The following is a 25,661-nucleotide window of genomic DNA, read 5'->3' on the forward strand; positions in this document are numbered from 1 at the left end:
AGCAAAACTGTCTCCAATTGAGAATTACTGCATTAGATTAATCAGAGCTTTATAATCTGCTGGTCATATTCATGGAGGCAGTGGTGGGAACTGACCCAAACCAGACCACATAGGTACACTGAGACAGACGGCTGCTATTTCCATGAGAGTGTTTAAGAAAGCCATCTTTCTTTCTTTCTTTCTTTCTTTTTTTTTTTTTTTTTTTTTTTTTTTGGACAGGCAGAGTGGATAGTGAGAGAGAGAGACAGAGAGAAAGGTCTTCCTTTTTGCCGTTGGTTCACCCTCCAATGGCCGCCGCGGCCGGCGCATCTCGCTGAGCGGAAGCCAGGAGCCAGGTGCTTCTCCCAGTCTCCCATGCGGGTGCAGGGCCCAAGGACTTGGGCCATCCTCCACTGCCTTCCCGGGCCACAGCAGAGAGCTGGCCTGGAAGAGGGGCAACTGGGATAGAATCCGGTGCCCCAACCGGGACTAGAACCTGGTGTGCCGGCGCCGCAAGGCGGAGGATTAGCCTGTTAAGCCACGGCGCCGGCCGAAAGCCATCTTTCTTCCACTGCTCTGATGGCGGTGCTAAGTTCACCATGTTGGGAAACATGAGACAGCCTGGTAATGGCAATGGTACTTGAGCCCTGAATCATGTTATGCTCATATCCAAAAAAAAAAGAAAGAAAAAAAAAATGCCCATGTTAATGACCCTGACCCAGGAGTTTGTTCTTTCCCGTTTTTCTCTCCCACCCTCCCACTCTTACGTTATGCCATTTTGGTTGGGTTTGCATTCATTTGCAATGTAAGTGTCCTTCTAGACAGCTGCCCTAAACATGGTATCATATATTCTTTCTTCTTTTATACCTACAGTGTATGAAGTAGAAGATAATTCAATAATTTCTACTACGGGAGCCTTGGTTAATTAAGGCTTAGGCATGCACACTGCTTGAGCTTCCAACAGGGTTACTAAAGACAAAAGCAACTCCTTCTCAATCAAATATGATTGATTCAAAATGTAGAATTTATTTTTCTGAACCAGCCACAAAGAACTCCAAAACCACTTATTCTTCTAAAAGTCATGGTTTACTGTGTCATATTATGTCATATTTTAATATCATAATATTAAAAACATCAGCCCAACACCTTCTTCCTGTTGTTTGACTCAGCTTTCAACCATAATTTTGGTTACACAATTGTTGCTTTTCCTTAGAAATCATTAAAATGTATGCCTTGATTAGAAACCCTGAATAATTATGTTGTAACAGTGCAGATGTTATTAGCTGTAGGAACCTAGTATTAAAAGTAACTGCTTTTGCTTTTGGCAACAATGGAGAATTTAAGACAAAAAATTCAGACAAAAACAGAGAAAAACAGTCTTACCGACAACCTTGAGTTCAGCACTGGAATAGACGAGACCATGTTTGTTTTCTGCTATGCACTGGAACATGCCAGAATCTGTCACGTTTAGGTTTGATATTGTAAGGGCACCATTTTCTATCTGTATTCTCTCCTGGATGATAACAAAAATGTCTTGCATATAAACAAATAAACCATTTTAGAGGGAAAATGAACACCACTGCCTATCATTTCAATCAGACAGAAACCTCCTGCATTTTCCTCAGGGTATTAGAGGCCACCTGACCTGAAATTTAACCTTTTCCTTCTTTGAAATGTGAAAGAGTGACTTAGCAAAACAGCCACGCACTGAAATAGGAATAAACGTCATTCAGCCCAAAAGTACATCAGTAAAATAAATAACAAAGCAGGAGGTAAGATATGAAAGGTTTCAGACCTTCCAAATATATCTTGGATTTCAATTGCAAAGGTTTTCACCATTTTCAAGAATAATGCAGATTAAAAACATAATAAATTAATTCTGTGCATTAAAAAGGATTCTGGGAATTATATACTCACTAGGGCTTATAGGATGTATGAAAGGTTATGGATATAAATTTAAAGAAATACAGTTGATTGCATACACAGAAAAATAGCATAAATTACATGGCTTGAGGAGGAAAGATTGAGAGAACAGCAACTCATGTAACAAAATAACCAAATAACAGATGCATTTATTCTCTAGAGGTAACACCAAGTTGTCTACAGGAAAACAAAATTATATTCTACATTTGATTAAAGCAAGCCTTTCTCTAATTTCAGTGCTTAAAACATAGTGTATTATTTTATGGACTAAACTCAGAAAATCACCTCGATTTTATATTTTGTCCCCCATTCCCACTCATTGGATGCAGATGAAAGTGTGCAAACTTAACAGTGAGTAGAGTGTTCACATGGGGGCGAGGGGCTACCCAGGCACATTTTTCTCACCTCTAGCACCAGAGCTTCTCCATTTTTCAGCCATCGGTAGGAGGGCTTGGGCTTACCACTCGCCCGACATTCCCAGTGAAGACTGTCCTCAACTGCTATTTCCACATCCCTGATGAGTTGAACCCAATGAGGCTTTGCTGTAGTGGTAAAAAGAAAGGGAATTCAAACAACTTAGCTAGTAAAGAACAAATCTCTATCCAGTGAAGTCTAAGTGGACAGAAGGCTGTGAGGAATAAAATCATCATAGAAGCTAGAGAGAGACAGATATAGATATCTTCCACCCAATGGTTCACTCCCCAAATGCCCCAAATGGCCAGGCTGAAGCTAAGAGGAAGAAGTCAATGCAGGTCTCCCATTGGGTGGCACAGACCCACGTACTTGAGCTATATCATCTGCTGCCTCCCAGAGTGCACAGCACCAGGAAGCTGGAGTAAAGCAGAGGAGCCGAGACTTCAATCAGTTACTCTGATATGTGATGTGGATGACCCAAGCAGTGTCTTAACTGCTACACCAAATGCCTAGCCCCAGTATTATATTTAACTTGCTAAGTATTAAGTAAGTGAACCAATGAAACACTTGTATATTTGAGGATGGGTGTTGCAATTTATCTTTTCCTAGGCCAAATTAATTAAGTTGTCCGTTTTAAAAATTCCAAACACTGTGTTACATTCTACAGATGCCTATTAATAGACAGCAATGCAGGTACACAGAATTGATTTTTCTTTTACAAGTGTATTTGTCAATCAGGAGAGCTCAATCAATGACAACTTAATAAGTGACTGACAGCAAATATTGGTCTTAATTATGAACTAAAAATTAACATCCACAGAAGAGAAACTTACCTATGATTGAGGACAACATATATCCCTCAAATTAGAAATAACTATCAATGAGAAACAAACCACTGAGCATCTTAGGAACCTTTGACTGAATTAAAATTAAGGTAGGAAAAAATGGATAAATTGGCTTAATTTGAATCACATGATTTTTTTCCCAGATAAATAAGTAGTGGATGTAACGCTAAATTATGTATGCAAATCAGCTGGATCAAGATTAATCATTCTCACTTATGTTTCAGAAGATGGTTGGAAAACTCTTTTTTATAGATGAAAGTAACATAGCACTTAGAATGAAAGTCACTCAATATACACAGTACATTCAGCCAAGTCTCAGCTTGCGTTTCAGATCCAAAACCAGGAGGTGAGATGTCTTACTGGCTTCACATTGCATTATGCATGTGAAGTGTGCTGTGTGAGCCACATTTGCATCCTCCATATGGAGAAACAGTTTATCTATTTCTATTTAATTGCAACCATGGGACGATTCGTCTTTCCATTTCTAGCTCATAAAATTGCTTTTTTGCAAATGAAATTGAAATGAAACTATGGCTATTTAGCTCTGACAGAAAATGCACAGGTCTACACTTTGCTTTATTTTGTGTTTTTTTTTTCATATATAAACTACTTGCCCAGTATGAAGAGTAGTTCAGTCTCAAATCACTTCTCTCCACTTTATATTAAAACACACTTTCTTCTTCCAGGAATTACCAGCCTGAGACAGACAGAGGCCACAAATAGACTCACACATGAGCCTTTGACGGGAGACCTGACTTCCTGGCAAGAATTTCCATGAGCTGCCCACACTAATACACTTTTCCTCCAAATGGGAGGGTAATTTGTGGGACTAAGTCAACCCTGAGACTGCAATTGCCACATTAATTGTGATTTCTCCTCTTATGCCATCATATGACATGAGGTATCTTATCAGATTGTTTTTCAAATGCAATACTAGAGCAGATAAACAGAACTGCGTGACATCTATTGAATATACTAGTCTTGAGTTGCAACTGTAGGGCAACTTTCATGAAATTCTCCATGTCATTAATTTCTAATTTATTTCTCAGGAACATATCAGATTATCTACATAATGGACTAAAACAGTAGTCTACCTCCTTTCTAAGTATAGCAGATGCTGTTGCATGTCTATTCTGTATTCATTTCCTCTCCTCTTCATTCCTAAAATAATCCAAATTTTTCATTTTCCACCTTTTCCATCGCCTCATATTGTCCATGAACTCTATGGAAATTTGGCCTTATTTTCTCTCCCAAAGGGAGGCTCTTAAATCACCTGATCTAATTTCTCCTCAACAGTAGTTTATTCAGGAATGAACATGTAGCCAATAGAATGTGAGGAGGGGAGTGCTGGATGTTTTGGAAAAAGATGAATGATTGCTGTGCTGGTCAATGGTGGCAACCATTTTGTGAACACAATGGAGATTAACTTGCAGAGAAAGGAGCAAGACTGACAATGGAAGAAAAAAATCACAGAAAAACAGCCAAGGCTGATGATGCATTTGCATGTCAATTTAAGCTTTGTATGTCTCATCATATGGGGCATACAGCCATTTGTTATTGGGGCAGGGTTGCTGATGAATAGAGCTAAATCATTCCTACTGAAACATTAAGACAGTTGGCATTTCCTGCTTTTTCTTATAATGGCAACATCTTACCCTGCATCAGATAGTGGTTGTTTAGGAAAAAAAAGAACTAAGCCAGGGCATTAGCAAAGGTTATTTGCTTGGAGGGGGATTTACAGCTGTGTAGCCACCTGGGTTAAGGTATCAACCCCCCCACCCCATTTGTATTCCATCTCACCACTCATTACCCTTGATGCCTGAGTAGCTTCAGTACAGAATATTCTTAAACCAATCACCTAACAAGACGGGAGAGCCTCAAACCGAGTGACTCATGTAATTAAACCATGCTACCATTTTGTTCCTGGCAGATCCTAAAATCTTACAATAACATAACACGTGTCAATCTTATCAGAAAATAATATACTTGCAGGCTTCAAATTTTTGAGAAGGGTCATAAATAAGCCCTATAATTTTTAATACTTGTCTTTGTAAATGTTTTCCTTCCTGCAACATTTCTGTAGTCTACACAAGCCTGCCTAACAAACCATGTTAATCTCTAGTCTAAAATAATATTTATTTAAAATAAATAGAATAAAATGTAATTTGCTTTTCTCAAAAGTAGTGATTTCCCACTAGTTTTACAATGTTTCCACAGACTGAACTACAAACACATATCCACTTAGCTTGCATTTTCATATTTTTTACAGTTGCATTTTGTACAATCATATATTTATTCTTTCTACATTATGTTTTCATCAAAAACCTAGTGCATTTTTTAAGAGGAATCTGAAAACAAATTTTGCAAAAAAAAAAAAAAAAGACAATCTAATGTTCCATACAAATAGATTCTTCATAAAGGTAATATTATTATTCTCTCTGTGCCCAAATTGAGCATTACATCAAATAAATGTAATTACAAATTAACGGAGCAAATGGAGTAGAGATACATTAATGGCAGAGATAGAATAACACTGAAGAACTCAACAAGATCCTGAGTTTATGTGGTTTGTTTCGTGCTGTGGTTGCAACATTTCCCAGTAGAGTCTTGTCTGCTTGGCAAAGGTAATAAAGGAAGATATAAAGCCACCCTTTGCAGAGGAAAGGACAGACAGAAAAGAGATTTCTCTTGAGCATGCCTACATGTGTGAAAGGGCATTTTTAGGAAAAATATGAGTTATATCATTGTCATACGGATCATTTTAAAACAGAAAGGGACATATCCTATCTCTAACTTCATTGCAACATTTTATTAATTCCCTTGATGCTTCTTTACCAGAATAACAAAAGGCAGAAGAGAATGAGTCCAACACTGTGATTCTGCTCTCATCTCCAACGCCCTGCAACAACGACCATGGTATTTTTTAGACAAGGGTGCAGCAGTGACAAATCCGAATTTCCCCGGGGTAGATGCTCACCATAGTAAGTGAGACGTCCCCTAGCAACGTTTTTCCCTCTTGAGTTCTCAGCAATGCACTCATAGGAGCCTGTGTCTTCCTGCTGGAAGTTGGGAATTTCAAGCACGCCATTGAACTTCCTCAATTTAATTTTGCTGGAAAAGGGTAGCCCATCACTTCTTCTCCAGTTAATCTGAGGAACAGGACTAAGAGAAAAAGTATCAAGCTGTTTGCTGTTCTCTGGAAGCCTCTTGGAGCTGACAAAAGTGAAAAACTTTCGTGGAGACAGAGTAAGAGATACAGGTTTTCAAACACAGAACCCCGCATCCAGTTGCAAATTACATAAACTTCATGCAAAGATTTAACTCATTAAGTTGACAATTTAAGAAAATAAACAACGCATTTCCTTGTGTCAATTCATGCTTTAGAGAAGAAAGCCTGTAGCCTTGCTCACTGTATTAGAATACAAGTGAACAAGAAAAAGAAAAATAATACCAATTGAGTTTCTGGAATTAGGCAAGCATAGTCATTTTCTCCAAGTTAACTTTAAAGGTTCAAACCAAATTTTATATGTGCACTTTCCCTGTGTTGAATTTTTCTTTTGCTTCCAAGTGAAAATAAATTTTAGACAATAAGAAGAGTCTGTCGAAAATCACCCTGATCTCTTACAGCAACCTAATACCTCAGCACATAGCAGTAAATATTATAAAACTCACTTTCCAAGGGCAAAACATTCCAATTTCACAGTTGAACCTTTAGCAGCTGGAAGAGTTTCTGGAAACTGAACTTCTATTTTGGGTTCGTATTCACCCATCACACCTGTAAATCACAATACAAAGTTAATAGCATCAATGTTGCCTTTGGAATTGCTTTGTTTTTCTTAAATAAAACTTGCCTTTGCTGTACGTTGAACCACCTTCTTCTAGTGTTTTACCTTATTCACCAGCGCTACCCTGGGTCAAACAGGCAAACACCCGTACAAGTGCGTAAATTAGCTGATTCATGTCATTTGGTATAGAGCAGTTCTGAGAAAACTACTGCGTCTTTCATGTTATGTAAAATGAGAGGCTTAGGAAATTCCATATTCCATTTGAACATTTCTAGTCAAATTGAAATATACGATATATTATGGCTTCCTGAAAGTTCCAAAAGAACAAAAATTATGGCTGGGAATTTATTTAATGGTACCTTGGTAGCAGAGGCACCAATCTTAAACCTGTTAAAAGTCTCCCCAGGGTCAAGAAATGGTGACTTAACAAATGGGAAAGGTCAAATTCAATTACAACTGACTGTAAAAACGTGCTTTGATACTTCATGGTCATGGCATCACGCCGTTTCAGATACGGTTTTGTGTAAGTGGGTCATCTACTCAGGCTTTCAAATCGGGTGCCTCTGCAGATCACCGACTTCTCTTAAACAGACATCAAGCTATTGATGAAACAGATTTTTCTCTCTAAGGATTTTTTTAGCAATGCTTTTTAGCCTATAACAAAATATCCAGAGCCTTTGCAAACCTCAAGCTGGCAAAAGTCAGGACAGGTGACTTCATGGAAATGCAACTGAGCTCCAGGCTCAGAAGGTCTCAGGCTTGGCTTAATCCTCTGCTGTCACTCTGGAAAATTCCTAACACTTTCTGAGCCAGGGGCTCCTCATTTCCATTGGACACTGGTGCCGGGAAAGCAGGAAACTTGGTAAGCCCTAGGTATAAGGACTTGTAGTTTAGCGAAGCATTTTCATTAGTGTTCATAAGTGTTTTTGCATAAATGTTCTTTGTTCCAAAAAAAAAAAAAAAGTGACAATTCTTCAAGATACACTTGTTGACATTTACCCAGTTGTTTTGCTCGCAGTCACCACACCACGGCCACTCAGAATTACACACTGAGACATTCCATACCATCAGACCGCAGCACCAATGGAGTCGGCGAGCCTAGTACTCTGGCGTTTGTCACCGTGCTTGTCACCACACACGTGTAATTCCCCACATCGGACGGCTCCACTTTCGCTATGTACAGGTGCCCTGTCTCTTGAGAGACAAATCTCCGACTATCTTCTTCAACAAATGAGGGATACTCATTGAAGATCCAGGCATAGGAGAGTTCTAAAATTTTTGAGGAGGGAAAGAATATTTCATTATTAGAGAAAGTTTTGCACTGTACATCAGAAATGCTGGAGACAAAAGAACCTTCACGCTGAACGAGATGTGGAGTGTTTGTGCTGCAGGTCATGGGAGAAGCGGCCATGGGAGGTGGTTCTGTGTTCATCCTTTGATCCCAGAGGACTCTGGTGATTAACATTCCTATGGGAGCATCGTTACCACTGTCATCATTATCCGCACTCCACCAACCTCCTTACAGACTTTTCTGGCTCCAGTCCTGCTCCCTTCCTTGTACTTTGTATCTCCATGCTGCGTAGTCTCTGATCTTTCAGTTGCCAATCTCACCATGGCCATGCCTGCCATCAAACTTTCTACAACTTCTCAGGAATAACACAAAACCACTTAAGCTGAATGTGAGCCCGCCATGGGCAAAGCCCTGCCTACTACCATTGGTTCTTTGAAGCCCATGCTGTCTCTTACTCCCAGAGGGCCTACCAAAGCTGCTGCTCCGGGGCTGGCAAAGCCCCTTGTCTTGCTGTCTTCTCGGGTTCCTTCTTTTGTAACACCAAACCCCATTCTGCTGAGATAACTTCCAAATGGCTCTGAAACTTTGGGTCACACATCAGGAATCACCTCCCCAGAGACATCTTCCTAATCTTCCCAGCTTGGGCTCATGCTCCTATACAGTATAACATCAAGCTCATTCCAATCAAACCAGTCATCACCAAGGATGGAAGCATCTATTCACTTGTCTGTCTTCCTACCACAGAGTAAGTAAGTGATTTTTTTACTCCATCTGCTCCACTCTCCCTCTGAATCAGTGAAATGAAACATCCAGACACTTAATAGGTCCTTAATAAATATGTGTTGTGTTAATTATGGATAGAATTATGCTGCAGATTCTTCTCCGTAAAGTCCAATGTGAGAGTTTTCTGGGAAATTAGCTTTCTCCGAAGGACCCACTGTTCCTTTCCTGTGGGATAATGAAGGCTAAATGACACAATGCTGCCTCGATCTGGATGCCAAGAGTGTTCAGAGCCAAGCTGATATTTAAGCACATGACTGTGATTGGCTTGCTGGCTTCCTTCTTTCCTTGGCTCTTTTTCCATTTACAATTGCATTAATCTTACTGTGTTGGTTCATTACTGTAGTAATAATGCTTTGCCAAAGAACTTTTGGAAAACATATGGAATCAGAATACATTTAATGCGCAAGTTCAAACATATTTTCAAGTAAAGGGTCATTCTGTTTGGTAGACAGGTAGAATAAATCAACATGTAAATGCCAATGAGATGGTACGTGAGGGGTGGATGAGAGTAACTATGCCTTTCGGAGGAGCGAAAGGTTACATTCTTCCACAACTGTAAGAAAGGCTTAAAGGACAGGGGAACACGTGGATAAGCAGGGATTACAACATCCCAGCTGCAGTGAAGTGCATGAGATAGCACGTGATGTACCCCATGGAAATGAAAGGTGACAGATTCCCACCCATTATGCAAGTTCACATAACAAGATTAGCAAACCCCCCACAAATTATACATGCGTTCAGAAACACTGTCTTTTAGCCTTAAAGTGGCCTTTACATGATGGTATCTTTAGGTAGAGAGTCTTTCATGAAATTTCAAATAGTTATATAGGAGGTACTGTCAGCTAAAGTTGTTTGTGTGAAAACAAATGTGACTTAAACATTCACTCCACGGTAAGCCTCTTGCACACCCTAAGGAGGCTTTTTGCTTGTAATATTACTAAATAAACCACAGAGGAAAATAATGCTGATCAGGTAGGCTGACTTTGTTCTGAAGTTGTTAAAACTGGCAGCTGTTACAGCAACAGCCTCTGGGGTCTTCCTGCTGCTCTAACCATCCGGTCCCACCCCAACATTCCCAGTCTCCAAAACCTCGCTTTGCTTTGAAGAAATCTTTCTCTGCTTTCCACAGTGTCCTACAAATGAGATGCACATGGCTGCCCCCCTCCTTTTATTCACCAGCCAGATTAAAACTTCTACTGCTCCCCAATTTAAGTGGCTCTTAGCTGGGACTTAGGAAATAAGTCAGTCAAACTCATTTACAGTTAAAATGGAATAGTTGATGGAAACAGTTCAGATTCAGAGTCAGGAAACCTAAAATCTGGTGACTTCACAAAAGAGAACACTATTCAGTAATGAGATTTATGGGCAATAACTCCAAGCAAAAACGTGGAATCAGTATCACCAATGTAATTTCGATTAAAAAACATTCAAGGCGGCAGGTGTTGGCCCTAGTGGTTAACATGCACTTGGGATACTTGTGTCCTAGATCAGAGTGCTGGAATTTGAGATCCAGCTCTACTCCTGACTCCAGCTTCTGCTATCACAGACCTTGAGAAGCAGCTGGTAATGGCTCACGTCACATATTCTCTCTGTCTCTCTCCTTCTCTGTTCTCTCTACATTTCAAATAAATAAAATACTTAACACAAAATAAGATAGGCTGTATGACTTCATTAATAGTATTTCTTTTCTCTCTCTCTTTTTCTAAAAGATTTTTATTTATTTATTTGAGAAGTAGAATCCCAGACAGAGAGAGGGAGAGACAGAAAGAAAGGTCTTTCATGTGCTGCTTTACTCTACAAATGGCCACAAAGGCCGGAGCTGGTCTGATCCAAAGCCTGGAGCCAGGAGCTCCTTCCGGGTCTCCCACGCGGGTGCAGGGGCCCAAGGACTTAAGCTATCCTCTACTGCTTTCCCAGGCCACAGCAGAGAGCTGGATCAGAAGAGTAGCAGTCAGGACATGAACCAGCACCTATATGAGATGCTGGTACTGCAGGCAGAGGCTCAGCCAACTACGAAGGCAGAGTGAAAGAAAGAGTGTGTGTTGCAGGGACTCAACCATTGGAGTTGTCACCTGCTGCACTGGTGTGCAGGTGTGCATTGGCAGGAATGTAGATTCAAAGAGTATATGGGACTCAAAACCAGGTACTCCAATAAGCGGCACAGGAGCCACAAGTCGTGGATTAAACACTGTACCACAACACCCACCCTACAGTATTTCTTTTAATCCTAGCATTAATGGTACTAATACTCATGCTTAACACATTATATCATTACATTGTGGTGGCCAATGGCTTTATGACACAGTAACTAATTGATTGTTAGGAAAAGTAAAGAAATAGAGCCATGACCACATTAATTTTAAAGCTCTATCTCAAAGTTAGCATGAAGAAGTGGACGTGCTTGAAAGGGTGGACTGTGGTGGACATGGAGGTCTCCACTGAAGTCTCACTTCAAGGGAACTCACTGCACAGAACATGCCACTGCCTGTATGCTGGGGCCACACTCCTCTGGGCTGCTCCTGTCTGGCTCAGTTCAGTGAGCTGTTAATTCTGGCCCATTACACCTGGTGCAGGATTCGCCCCTTGAATCTCCGGAAGGAACACAGCGCTACCCATATCGGTTTTTAGCCTAATGATACTGGGTTTGGACTTCAGATTTCCAGAACAGCAAGACAATGATTTTGTGTTGTTAAAATATCTGGAGTTTTTAGTCATTTGTTATACCAGCCATGGGAAAGTAATGTACAGGTCAAGACAATGAAACTAAGCTTACCCTGTGTAATATCAGAGTCCACAGGGAAAAAAAAATGGGAGACAGGAGAATAGAGGGAGGTGCGACAATGTATGTAGAGATTTGAGTGATGTGATTGCCTGCTGGTGGCCAAGAGTGAAGGAACCGAGAAGATTCTAGAAGCTACATCAGGCAAGGATAAGGACTCTGCCCTGAAGCCTTCAGAAGGATTACAGCATCGCCACCACTGGACTTGAATGTCTGAGATACACAAAGGGAAGACAACAGATGTGTGCTGCTTTAAGCCACTGTGTTGGTGGTAACTGATTACAGAAGCAGAAGGAAATGAACACAAATGACAATAAGAGCCAAAGATAATCGAGTGTTTATCATATGCCAGGTAGGGTACTAAGTGCTCTTCATAGAATTTCCAAAAGCCACATTAATGTTTATTGCAGCTAAATTCACAATAGCTAAGACCTGGAACCAACCCAAATGCCCATCAACAGTAGACTGGATAAAGAAATTATGGGACATGTACTCTATAGAATACTATACAGCAGTCAAAAACAATGAAATCCGGTCATTTGCAACAAAATGGAGGAATCTGGAAAACATGCTGAGTGAATTAAGCCAGTCCCAAAGGGACAAATATCATATGTTCTCCCTGATCGGCGACAACTAACTGAGCACCAAAATGGAAACCTGTTGAAGTGAAATGGACACTATGAGAAACAGTGACTTGATCAGCTCTTGTCCTGACTGTTGATGTACAATGTAATACTTTATCCATTTTAGTATAATTTTTTGTTTGTTTTGTTCTAGTACTATTGGTTGAACTCTGTAATTAACACACAATTATTCTTAGGAGTTTAAATTTAAACTGAAAAGTGATCCCGGTTAAAAATAAGAGTAGGAATAAGAGAGGGAGGAGATGTACAATTTGGGACATGCTCAATCAGACTTGCCTCAAATGGTGGAGTTAGAAACATGCCAGGGCATTCCAATACAATCCCATCAAGGTGGCATGTACCAATGCCATCTCACTAGTCCAAGTGATCAACTTCAGTTCACAATTGATCACACTGATAGGTCTAAGAGCCAAAGGGATCAAACAAACAAACAAGTGCCTGCTAATACTAACTGATAGAATCATAAAGGGAGAGAACGATCCATCATGGGAAGCGGGATACACAGCAGACTCATAGAATGGCAGATGTCCTAAATAGCATTCTGGCCTCAGAATCAGCCCTTAAGGCATTTGGATCTGGCTGAAGAGCCCATGAGAGTATTGTAGGCATGGAAAGCCAAGACACTCTGGGGAAAAAAAAAAAAAGACCTAAATGAAAGATCTCTGGGAGTGAGATCCCAGTGGAAAGAACAGGGCCATCAAAGAAGGAGGTACCTTTCTCTGAAGGGAGGAGAGAACTTCCACTTTGACTATGACCCTGTCAGAATAAGATCGAAGTCGGCGAACTCAAAAGGCTTCCATAGCCTTGGCAACTCATGACTAGAGCCTAGGGAGATTACTGACGCCATAAACACGAGTGTCAAATTGTTAAGTCAACAACAGGAGTCACTGTGTACTTACTCCTCATGTGGGATCTGTCCTTAATGTGTTGTCCAATGTGAAGTAATGCTATAACTAGTACTGAAACAGTATTTTACACTTTTTGTTTCTGTGTGGGTGCAAACTGATGCAATCTTTACTTAATATATACTAAATTGACCTTCTGTATATAAAGAGAATTGAAAATGAATGTTGATGTGAATGGAATGGCAGAGGGAGTGGGAGATGGGAGGGGTGCGAGTTGGAGGGAAATTATGGGGGGAGGGAAGCCATTGTAATCAATAAACTGTACTTTGGAAATTTATATTTACTAAATAAAAAGAAAAAAGAAAAAAAAAAAAAGAATTTCCAAAGACACACACAAAAAAAAAAATGGTCAAAGACCAAATTAAAGAGCCTGTACTTGGAAAGGCTAAAGAATCAGATTTTATAAAATGTGATTATGAGATCAATATAATGGGATGGAGTTATTCCAAAAGAAAAGCACAACTCTGAAACGAGTTAATTGGTGATGATTATTTTTCACAAAAATTCAAATCCTTCAAGACTGATGGAAAGGCATCAAATCTGCATTTATTATGGTCACAAGAGGTATGCAGAATTCATAGCATCTACCTTTGTTTACAAATTTTGTCTCGATAGAATGAAACACAACTCTATCTTACAGAAGAGAACTGCACCAACTTTTCATTTCTTAACTGCATGTCTGTTTTAGAATATATACAGCACCACTTTGATTGAAAACATTTGAGAGTTATGTAGGGTTTTTTTGTTTTTGTTTTTTTTTTTTTGTATTCTGAATAAAATATTTGCATACTCTCAGTGTTTACTTATCCTAAAAAATCTATTTCAAAAAAAATGTTAATTGTATCCTACAAAGCAAAAATGTACATCAAACCAGTGTTCATGGCTGATTTTTCAAGATCTTTTTATGTACTATGATAAATAAAAAACTGCAATAAAAATGATAATTTTATATACTCAGACGAGCTAAACTTTACAAACCTTTCACAACCTCTTGTATAAATCACAAGCACATTATGTCAAAATGACCGGGCCAGTGAGCTTTCTATTAACAATGCCTCATGAATATTAGGAATCTGAAATGGTTTTTATTAAAGTGCCAAGAGGTTTTACCAATCAAAGCCATAAATTAAGAAAATGAAGTGCCGAAACTCAGCTTTCCAAAAAGTATATGTGATGAATCACCCTGCCAGACACTTCCCTTCTTGGGTCCCGTAAGTATAGGACCTGTCAATTTAACAGGAAATATGTCACTCTAGTGTTTACCTGGAGATACATTAATACACACACTACTGACACTTAAGAGTTTATTTCTAGTTCCATTATAAAATTCTATTATGAAGGTGATTTAATCCTTCACATAGGCATTTTGTAGAAGAAATGCTGTCAAACAAATTGCAGTTAGGCAAAACTGTAAAAGTAACTTGGGCCACTTTCCTTGGTGCCAATTGGGAAGTCTGACCTACTTTAAGACAAGACATATTTAAGAGGGTGTGAAAAATCTGCTTGCCATTATTCACGACTTAGATCACTGATTCACACAATGAGCTAGAAAATTCTGCCCTGGTACTTGCATATGACAGGTCCGGGGCATGCTTCCCATGCAACAGTCTAAAACAAGGCAGAAGAGAACTTAAGTGCAAAGAGCAAATAGTCAATGGTTAGGATTAAGGAGTCTGTACTACGAGAAGCCTCAATGGGCACTGCTAACATCTCAGTGTGCTGTTTCCAAAACCTGTTTGGTTAACTTGCTGACTTTATGATGGTTTTGAAAACAACATATGGCTGGCGCCGCGGCTCACTAGGTTAATCCTCGGCCTGTGGCGCCAGCACACCAGGTTCTAGTCCTAGCTGGGGTGCCGGATTCTGTCTCGGTTGCTCCTCTTCCAGTCCAGCTCTCTGCTGTGGCCCAGGAGTGCAGTGGAGGATGACCCAGGTCCTTGGGCCCTGCATCCGCATGGGAGACCAGGAGGAAGCACCTGGCTCCTGGCTTTGAATTGGCGCAGTGCGCCGGCCGCAACACACTGGCCGTAGCGGCCACTTGGGGGGGGGTGAACCAAAGGCAAAAAGGAAGACCTTTCTCTCTGTCTCTCTCTCACTGTCTAACTCTGCCTGAAAAAAAAAAAAAAAGAAAGAAAGAAAGAAAGAAAGCAAGCAACATGCATTCAGTAGAAACCATACTTAGAATTTTGACTTTGAATTTTCTTCCAGGCTAGTGCTGTGTGGTCCTAAAATAAGGAGAAGAAATTGATGGGGAAGAAAAAAAAAACAAAAGATGCTTTTTCCCTTCCCCTTCATACTTGAGGGCTGATTCTAGACCACAGCTTAGGAAGCTATTGCTAGGAAGTCAGGCCAACCTCTTGCCTGCTTTGTGAACTGTTTTGAAACATAATCAGACCATTCAATTACTATTTCCATTGGCTGCTTTCATGCACCAAGGGTAGATTTGAGTTGTTATGACATAGATCTCATGGCCCATAAAGCTTAAAATCCATATGATATTTTTAAAAACCTTTTTTTTTTTTTCATTTTACTTGAAAGGCAGAGAGAAAAGAGAATTCTTCCATCCACTGGTTCAATCCCCAAATGCTTGCAGCAGCCAGGGCTAGCCAGGCCAAAACCAGGAACTAGGAACTCAATGTCTCCCATATGGATGGCAGGGACTCAAGGATGTGAGCCAAAACCTGCTGTCTCCCTGGATACCCGTTAGCAGGAAAGCAGAACTAGAAGTGGAGTCAGGACTCATATCCAGATACTTTGGATAGCCATACAGGCATCCCAAGTGGTGTCCTCAATTGAGCCACCTGCCCTGCCTCCCAGGGGCTACAACAGCAGGAAGCTGGAGTCAGGAGCCAGAGCTAGGTAACAAACTCACGTACTCAGATATGGGACAGTAGCCTCTTAACTGCTAGGCTAAATACCTACCCAGGACATGCTGTTTGAGTATCAGTGGATATGTACCCAGTTGTACCTCCCTCACCTTGAGACTTACCCAGAACAAGGAGAGAAGGCTGGGGCCAGTCCCATCAGAATAACTTGAATTGAGGATGAGAGAGGTGATGCTCATTAAAAAGGAAACAAAAGGCAAGTTTTTCATGAGACAAAGGAAGAATGCATGTATGCAAGAAAAAATGCAAAATATTCCCTAAAGGGGCTCTGTGCATTTCTGCAATAAAAAGAATGGAAGAGTTTCATGCGGGCCCTTCAGGTTGCAGCAGTAGTCCCAGGAAAGAGAGAAATTTCCCTGGCAGAGCATCAAAAATGAAGACAAGGGAGCAATATCTTGCAGAGTGAGGGTGGGACAGAGGACGCTGGTATCCAAAGAAAACATCACCACTCCTCAAGGAGCCACAAATGGGGGTGACACAGCATATCAGGAAACTGTGTCATCTCTTGGGAGTTCCTGTCAGGAAGTAGAAATGGCTCACATGTTGTCACTTTAGGCAGCCAGAAAAATGAGAGAGAGAAAGAAACAGGGAGGTGAGGAGTATCAAAGACTCAGAGGCTAAGAATCTTGTGAAGCTTCAAGTGAGATATAGGACATGTGATCCCCACAAGAGGAGAATCAGGGCACAAGAGGACAGATCAGGACTGCCAAACTCCTTATCTGGTCTACAGATGACACAGACCTAGAACAGGGATCAGAAAACTTTCTCTCTTTTTTTTTTTTTTCTTTTCATTTTTTTCATTTTTTTGACAGGCAGAGTGGATAGTGAGAGAGAGAGACAGAGAGAAAGGTCTTCCTTTTTGCCGTTGGTTCACCCTCCAATGGCCGCCGCGGCCAGTGGATCTCGCTGATCCGAAGCCAGGAGCCAGGTGCTTCTCCTGGTCTCCCATGCGGGTGCACAGCCCAAGCACTTGGGCTATCCTCCACTGCCTTCCTGGGCCACAGCAGAGAGCTGGCCTGGAAGAGGGGCAACCGGGATAGAATCCAGCGCCGCAACCGGGACTAGAACCCGGTGTGCCGGCGCTGCAAGGCAGAGGATTAGCCTGTTAAGCCATGGCGCCGGCCGAAAACTTTCTCTTAAAAAGTCAATAGGGTAATAAGCATTTAGTTCAGTGGTTAAGATTCTGCTTGGGATGCCTGCATCCCACATCAGAGTCCTTGGGTTCCATTCGTGTCTCAAATTAAGATCCAGCTTCCTGCTGCTGTGCATCCTGAGAGCAGCAGGTGATGGCTCAGGTAGTCCAAGTCCTTGTCCCCAGTGAGGGGAGCCCAGATTGAATTCTGAGCTCATGCATCAACCAAGGCCCATTGCAGGCCTTTGGGGGATGTGGGTCAAGGAATAGGAGTTCTCTCTTGATTTCTCTTTCTGCTTCTCAAATACACAGATAAAAATGAAAAAGGAAACAAAAGAAAAACCAGGATGCCAGCCATGGCTCAGGGCAAGGGGGTAGAACTAGGAAAAATACTGCAAGGCACTTCCTGACATGCTTCCTTCGGCAAGGTACTAAAGAAGTATAACATTGCTAAAGAAAGGAGCTAAATTTTCACAGTAGAAAATGAGACCTACTGCTAACCAGATAAAGTTATCATCCTCCTTTATAAATACCTGACAATTCCCCCATGCCTCAGACCCAACTTGCAGTTACAGCAACTTTTTAGCTCACACCTGAACTGGCTGGTGCAGGATGCGACTCAGGAAAAGTGGCCCAAAATGGCACTGCAAGCATTGAATACAGAACAGCCTTTAGAGATAGACTCTTTCTCTCTTTTTTTATTATAAAGATGCACCTTTCCCAAAGAGCTCAGAGATCCTGAAAATGCAGGCAAGCAACCTTAAGATGAATTCAAAACCAAAATGATGCCGACAACTACAAGTTCCACTGCTCTGTGACAGCACACCGCCACGCTTGATACAATGTGCATTTGGTGTGCTGATCTTAAGTACGCACCACAGCACTACTGCTGGACACGCACTTTCCCCATCACTCATACTGAAGAGTGGGCTTTTTTTTTATGACTTCAGTGACAGTAAATAACATTTTCTTTTTAAGTGCAGTCCAGAAAAAAGGTAAAGAATCTTGCAGCTCATGGGAGTGCTAATTGGAGCCAATTATAATTTGATTGACCTGCCTTGCTATTAAAATGATATGCAAAATTTACACTGCCCTTGCAAAATGGAAATGATCTTTAGTAAGAGCTGACTAGAGGAAGCCCCCCTCTCCCCTTAATGAATCCAACAGCGGTGCTTTGGGTTAGGATTCCCACATCAGCTCTCAGAAGCCAATTCCACAGAGGGCCTTCACAGGGTTGCAAGTGATACAAGAGAACCCTACAGATGGGGAAACGGGCAATAAAACAATGGAAAAAATTCAAGGCTCCTAACAAAAGGAGCAGCAGCGTCACAGTCACCCTGTCCAGTCCTCATTAGGTCGACTTTGCTTTTATGAAAATTTAAGCTCCTTCCTTGAGGAATGTCATGGGGGTTTGATTGTTCTCTCCTTGCTATGCTGGTGATTTTTCAAAGCAGAATGAAAAGTCCATTTTCCCTGGTAAATAGAAATGAGGCCATTAGCAGAACATGGAGTCACCGCACAAGTCACAGGGGCTTCTTTCCAGGACAATGGGTCACTCCTTAGGAAGCTACAGAAGTTAATGTTTGTTTTTAGCTTTCTTTCTCTCTTATTTTTTAAGATGTATTTATTTATTTGAAAGTCAAAGTTACATAGAGAGAGGAGAGGCAGAGAGAGTGGGGGAGGGAGAGGGGGAGAGAGAGAGAGAGAGGTCTCCTATCTGATGGTTCACTCCCCAATTGGCTGCAACGGCCGGAGCTGCACCAGTCTGAAGCCAGGAGCCAGGGGCTTTTCCGGGTCTCCCACGCAGGTGCAGGGGCCCAGGCACTTGGGCCATCTTCTACTAGTTTCCCAGGATATAGCAGAGAATTATATCAGAAGTGGAGCAGCCGGGTCTCGAACCAGCGTCCATATGGGGTGTCGGCGCTTCAGGCCAGGGTAGTAACCTGCTGTGCCACAGCACCGGCCCCTTCTTTCTCTCTTACACGTGAAGTTCTACTACTTACTATCAACACACATCAAACCCTTCATCAACTGGATTTAACTGTATTAAGAAAACTTATTTTGAAGAGAATCTTCACCCTTTCTGACCTAACTTGTTTGAATGATAGGTTAAAATAAACAGTGATGGCTTCATGAAAAAAATACACTCTAACCATAGGAGAAAGCCGCTTGGATTTTAAGGAAGTAGCGGTTGTTTAAATAGTTCTTCAAGGAAGGATATATAATTATGCCTGAATATCTGAAACAATCAGGAAAACAAAACAAAAAAAAATCAATGCCTAAATAAAGCAATAATCAAAAATAGTCCCAGTCCTTCAAGCCGGCAGGGCTCCAGAAGTGCCTGTTGTGGGCCTTGGAGGATCTGCAGGGATTTCACAGCAGTGTCTCGATCCAGTTAGGCACACACAGACTTTTGCAGGCGTTGAGATAAGTGATAGAAAACAGAGTGGGGGAAACAGCACCTGCACTACCAGGAGTTTCTCTGTGTGTGTGCCATGCTAAAGAATAAATGCAGGGACCAGCGCTGTGGTGTAGCGGGTAAAGCCGCCGCCTGCAGTGCCGACATCCCATATGGGTGCTGGTTGAAGTCCCAGCTGCTCCACTTCCGCTCCAGCTCTCTGCTGTGGCCTGGGAAAGCAGCAGAGGATGGCCCAAGTGCTTGGGCCCCTGCACCCACGTGGGAGACCTGGAAGAAGCTCCTGGCTCTGGCTTCAGATCGGCACAGCTCCAGCCATTATGGCCAACTGGGGAGTGAACCAGTGGATGGAAGACCTCTCTCTCTCTCTCTCTCTCTCTCTCTCTCTCTTTCTCTGTGTGTGTCCTTCCTTCTCTCTGTGTAACTCTGACTTTCAAATAAAATAAATAAATCTTTAAAATAAAGTTTAAAATAAAGAGTAAATGTGTATGTTTACACATTCATTTCTTCTCTGCTTCCACCACTTTCCAGGCTTCCGCTATCGGAGCCACAGGGCAGAAATGTCCAATGAAAAATGCGCCATATTGTACGTCTGGGGAAGTGTCTGTGAAGGCCTGGGGAAAAACGCATCTTTCTGTGAGGTTTTAATAATTTAGCTACTAAAAAAATTCCTGTGATGAAGAAAGAAATGAAGAAATACAAAGTTAATATTCAAATTCGGATTTCAGTTAAAATTCTCACGTTTTTGACTTATAAAAATAAGCTTTTATAATTTTTATTCTTAACGATTATTTGTTTATAGGGTACAATGTAATATTTTGATAGATACAATATGAAATGATGAAGTCAATGACTATCTGTCTCTCTGCCTCTCAAATAAATAAGCTTAAAAATTTTTAAATGACCAACATATCCATTAGATCACATCTTATTTTGTGGAGAGAATATTTAATATCTTAGTTATGGTAAGTAGTTGGCTCAGCAGTTAACATGCCTTGTGGGACTCCTGCATACCATACTGGGGTGTACTTCTAATCCAGTTTCCTGCTATTGTGCATGCTACCTGTCAGTAGCAGGTGGTGGCTGAAGTGTTTCAGTTCCTGCTACTGTTGTGGGAAATCTGCACTGGGTTTGGAGCTCCTGGTCTCAGCCTGGCCTAGCCCCAGCTGTTATAGGCGTGAACCAGCGGATGGAAGGTCTGTCTGTTGGTCTCTGTGTTTGTGCCTCTCAAATAAATAAAATTTAAAAAAATCCTACTCTTTAAGTTTACAATATACACTATTATTAATATGGTCACTATGCCATGAAAACATCTCAAAAAGACTCAGGGCAGGTGCTTGGCCTGGTGTTAAGATGCCAGGTAGGACGCCTACATCCCACATTGGAGACTGGAATGCCTGGGTTTGATTCCCAGCTCTGGATTCCGATTCCAGCATACTGGAACAGCTCAAGTAGCTAGATCCCTGTCACCTTCGTGGGGGAACCTGGATAGATTCTTGGATCCTGGCTTCTGGCCAGCTCAGCCCTGGCTGTTGTGGGCACTTGTGCAGTGAATCAGTGGATAGGACCTCTCTTTCTATGTCTATCTCTCTATTTCTCAAATACATAAATAAACCATTTAAAATGTCTAGTATTCTTTTTAACAAAACATATTCCTCCTGTCTAACTGGGACTTTATACCTTTTGATCAGTATCTCTCCAAATCCCACTTCGCAGCCACAGCCTTTGGTAACCACCAACTTCCTCTGCTTTTGTAAATTCCAAATTTTTATATTCTATACATCATTGAGATCAAACAGTATTTGTCTTTCTGTGCCTGCCTTATTTCACTTAGCCTAATATCCTCCAGTTTGATTCATCACAAATGATAGAATTGTCTTCTTTTGTAAGGATGAAGAGTATTCCACTGTGTATCATACCACATTTTCCTTCATCCATTCATCATTTAGATTGGTTCTGCATCTCAATTAGGATGAATAGTGCTGCAATGAACATGACAATGAAGGTATCTCTTCAAAAATAGTCTCTCTCTCTTTTTTATTGGCCAACTGGATTATTTAAGAAATCCACAATGAATTATGCTTGATCTCTTCATAGGAACTGCTTCTTCTTAGTAAGAAGTGCACTTCTGTCAATGCGAAGCATCACTTCTGGTCACCTGCAGATTCATACCTAAAGAAATAATGAAGGCCCCTAACTCTGAGTGTCTTCCACACATTTCACAACTCAGGAAAAAGGAACATAGGTGACAGCAAGAAAATAATATATTGGTTTTGTTCAGTCCATATCTCATTCTTTGAACCCTCAAAACAGATGATTGCTTAGACAATGTGAGATTTTTCCTGAATTTTACAAAAACCTTTGATCTAAATTTCTAGGAGTAGCTCTGTCTTTGCAAATCAAATGAGTTTCAACCTTCCACCTATACTTTTGCTAATCAACTTTATTAAGTAACAGATATGTGCTGTATTGGTAAGTAAAGGTTTTTGTGTAAGACTGACTGAGTAACAACTCCACAAACAGTATACCAAAGATAACAAGTTAACCGGGAACTTGTCCAATGCTATATTCCTCTGCTATGCAGATCTCACATTCATATATCTGGCTAACAAATTAGTGATTGATTCATTCTTTTCTTTCTTTCTTTCTTTTTTTTTTTTTTTTTTTTTGACAGGCAGAGTTAGTGAGAGAGAGAGACAGAGAGAAAGGTCTTCCTTCCATTGGTTCACACCCCAAATGGCCTCTATGGCCGGTGCGCTGCGCCTATCCGAAGCTAGGAGCCAGGTGCTTCCTCCTGGTCTCCCATGGGGTGCAGGGCCCAAGGGCCTGGGCCATCCTCCACTGCACTCCCTGGCAACAGCAGAGAGCTGGCCTGGAAGAGGAGCAATCAGGACAGAATCCGGTGCCCCGACAGAGACTAGAACCCGGTGTGCTGGCGCCGCAGGCGGAGGATTAGCCTAGTGAGCTGCGGCGCCAGCCGATTGATTCATTCTTAAGGAGACACCTAACTTGATCTGATTCTTGCTCTCATATAAAGATACTGAATGAATAATTGGCTTCCCAATAATTTTCAAATTGTGGAATCAGAGTCTACGGGGACAAGGGAAAGTTAAAGCAATGGAAAACAGATGTGTCCTAATTCAATGGAAAATCAGCAGCTGGGCTCATCTTTGCCCAGGACAGAAAGGCTCACGCCATAATCCGCAGCTGGCACAGAGGCCACCAGTGTTGTAAACTAACTCGAATTTTTAATGTAATCCAAGCGCGATGGTTACATTTACAGTTGTCTCCATACTGTAGTAAAGTGTGTGCTTACTATCTTATTTTCTTTCCTTTTCTATTTTTCCAAAATCAAACAACTCATAGTAGAAGTTGTTACAGCTCAGTGGTTTTTTTTTTTTTTTTCTTTCCTTTTTTGGCTCCAAGTATGTTTACCTGAAACATTACAAAGATGTGTACTGTAATTCCTATTGCCTCTTTCAGTCATTTCTCAATACAGCAATTCTAATAAATGAAACCAGTCTCCTTGTGAAACAAACAAAAAATCCAGTAAATATGTGAGTCTTCATCAGGATGAAAAGCATTTCTTTCCAAGAAGCACATCTATAGATCTGCACTGAAGGAGCAGTAGATTCTGCCTTGATCAAAGTCAAGGCTGAATTTACCTAGCAATTCTAATCTGTTTGACAAAAATGTTCATTGATCGCCTTTCAAGCGCAAGGATACTGAACTTTATGCTTCTCATTTATTCCCCTTAACAATACTGCATTTTTATTTTTCAAATGAATTCATATTAAACAAGGTGTCCCGCTGATTCATCCTGCCTACTTGGATGTTTTCCCTTCATATTATTTGAGGTGACATAAAGAGCTCTTCTTTTCTGCCAACTGCATTGCTGGGATGGATGTTCTGTTATATCTGAAAGCAATGCATCTATTTCAGTTACCTATGGGACTTGAATCTTTTGCTTCTACATACTTTTCCTATCTGTTTTGAGACCATATGTTGTTCAGGGCTCTGGGAATTACTCAACTGCTCATGTTTGTTTTGTACCGTATTTTATTTTAACAACATATCTTCTGGGACACTTATGAGCATGTTTCTTTCTTTCATACCTTTATTTTATTAATTCAATTAGCTGACCTTCAGCTGGCATGCAAAGAATGGACTTTCTAGCTTTCATTCTGAATTTGTTAAATCAGAGAATATTTAATGTCATGTTTTAGATCAAGCAACCTTATGGCTATATTTTATTTCTGTTTTTCATAGGCACTTATCCTATTTGGGCTCTAATAAAAAATAATCAACTGGATTGCTTCTGTTTAGTAAAGATTTTCAAATTCAAGATGGAGAATCTGTTTTGTATCACGTAGGCTCCAGAGGAAACGTGAAAGGAACCGAGACATCTTAGCAACAAGAACTGGATCATCAACCCCAAGGGTGCAGGGAGGAACTAGGGCCATCCCTCCAAACTTCTGTTGGCTTCTTTAACAGGAAGGCAGGAATGGAAGCTTCTCTGTGTGCATGCACACATTCTGAGAGTCTGCAATACTGTTTGAGCTCTCTTTCTGATTATAACAGTAACTGGAAATGGGTTTTTTTGGAGAAAAGTGAGGGCGTGTTTGGCAGGGAGTCACGGGATTTGTGTCTGCACTTGTCTTGGGCCCATTGGTATGTGCCTTGGGTAAAATCACTGAAACTCTGGTCACAGCTCCTCTTACCTGGCATGAGCTACTTCCGCCTGCCGTTCTGTGGGATGTAGACCATTTGAGGACTGTGGCATTGGCATGAGGACTGGAAAGTCCATTTGCATGCTGTAGGTGATGGAGGCACTCAATCTTTTTTTTTTTTTTTTTTTTTTACTTTTTTACAGGCAGAGTGGACAGTGAGAAAGAGAGACAGAGAGAAAGGTCTTCCTTTGCCGTTGGTTCACCCTCCAATGGCCGCCGTGGCTGGCGCATCGCACTGATCCCAAGGCAGGAGCCAGGTGCTTCTCCTGGTCTCCCGTGGGGTGCAGGACCCAACGACTTGGGCCATCCTCCTCTGCACTCCCTGGCCACAGCAGAGAGCTGGCCTGGAAGAGGGGCAACCGGGACAGAATCCAGCGCCCCAACTGGGACTAGAACCTGGTGTGCCGGCGCCGCTAGGCGGAGGATTAGCCTGTTGAGCCATGGCGCCGGCCGGCACTCAATCTTATGTAACATAATTGCAGGTCTTGCTACGTGAATGTGTGACCTTCAGTGTGATTAATAAAAATATACTTCCAGTTAAAATGTTTCCTATTATTCCCTTGATTTAGTAGCTACCTGGAGAAGACAGCCTTATATAGTGCTTTTGTTTTTAAAAGATTGATTTATTTATTTATTTGAAAGTCAGAGTTACACAGAGAGAGGAGAGGCAGAGAGAGAGAGAGGTCTTCCATCTGATGGTTCACTCCCAGATTGGCCACAATGGCTGGAGCTGTGCCGATCCGAAGCCAGGAGCCAGGAGCTTCCTCCAGGTCTCCCATGTAGGCGCAGAGGCCCAAGGACTTGGGGCATCTTCTGGATGCTGGCGCTTCAGGCCAGGGCATTAACCCATGGCACCATAGCACTGGCTCCCTATATAGTGCTTTTGACCTCTGGCCCATTGTTACTGAATTCATCCTAACTTTTGGGTGCATGTATTCTCTCTCTCAAAAATACATAAAACAGCAACCCGAGCCCTCACATACTGATCTCAACAATTTACATATCTTTGTAACATTATAAATTACACATTATTTATTCCTCCAAATGCCTGTAGGGAAAGTTTAGTCTGCCTTTTGTGCCCATGGGTTCCATATCCATGAATTCAACCAATGGTGGACAGAAACCATCTTATGAAAATTGTGTCTACTGA

At 41.3% G+C, this 25,661-nt stretch overlaps 1 protein-coding gene across 2 annotated transcripts in view; it reads right to left on the minus strand.

Moving 5' to 3' along the window:
* The window catches only part of CNTN3 (contactin 3), a 416,756-nt gene that overhangs the window by 92,068 nt on the left and 299,027 nt on the right, over positions 1 to 25,661 (minus strand). For both annotated transcript variants that reach the window (XM_062200206.1, XM_062200207.1), the window contains exons 6-10: positions 8,012 to 8,215; positions 6,834 to 6,936; positions 6,139 to 6,323; positions 2,308 to 2,444; positions 1,363 to 1,492 (exon numbers count right to left, since the gene is read on the minus strand). In XM_062200206.1, the coding sequence (XP_062056190.1) occupies positions 1,363 to 1,492; positions 2,308 to 2,444; positions 6,139 to 6,323; positions 6,834 to 6,936; positions 8,012 to 8,215 (759 nt within the window). The remainder of the gene's footprint in view (positions 1 to 1,362; positions 1,493 to 2,307; positions 2,445 to 6,138; positions 6,324 to 6,833; positions 6,937 to 8,011; positions 8,216 to 25,661) is intronic.

Source organism: Lepus europaeus, chromosome 9, assembly GCF_033115175.1.
Source record: "Lepus europaeus isolate LE1 chromosome 9, mLepTim1.pri, whole genome shotgun sequence".
Taxonomy (NCBI): domain Eukaryota; kingdom Metazoa; phylum Chordata; class Mammalia; order Lagomorpha; family Leporidae; genus Lepus; species Lepus europaeus.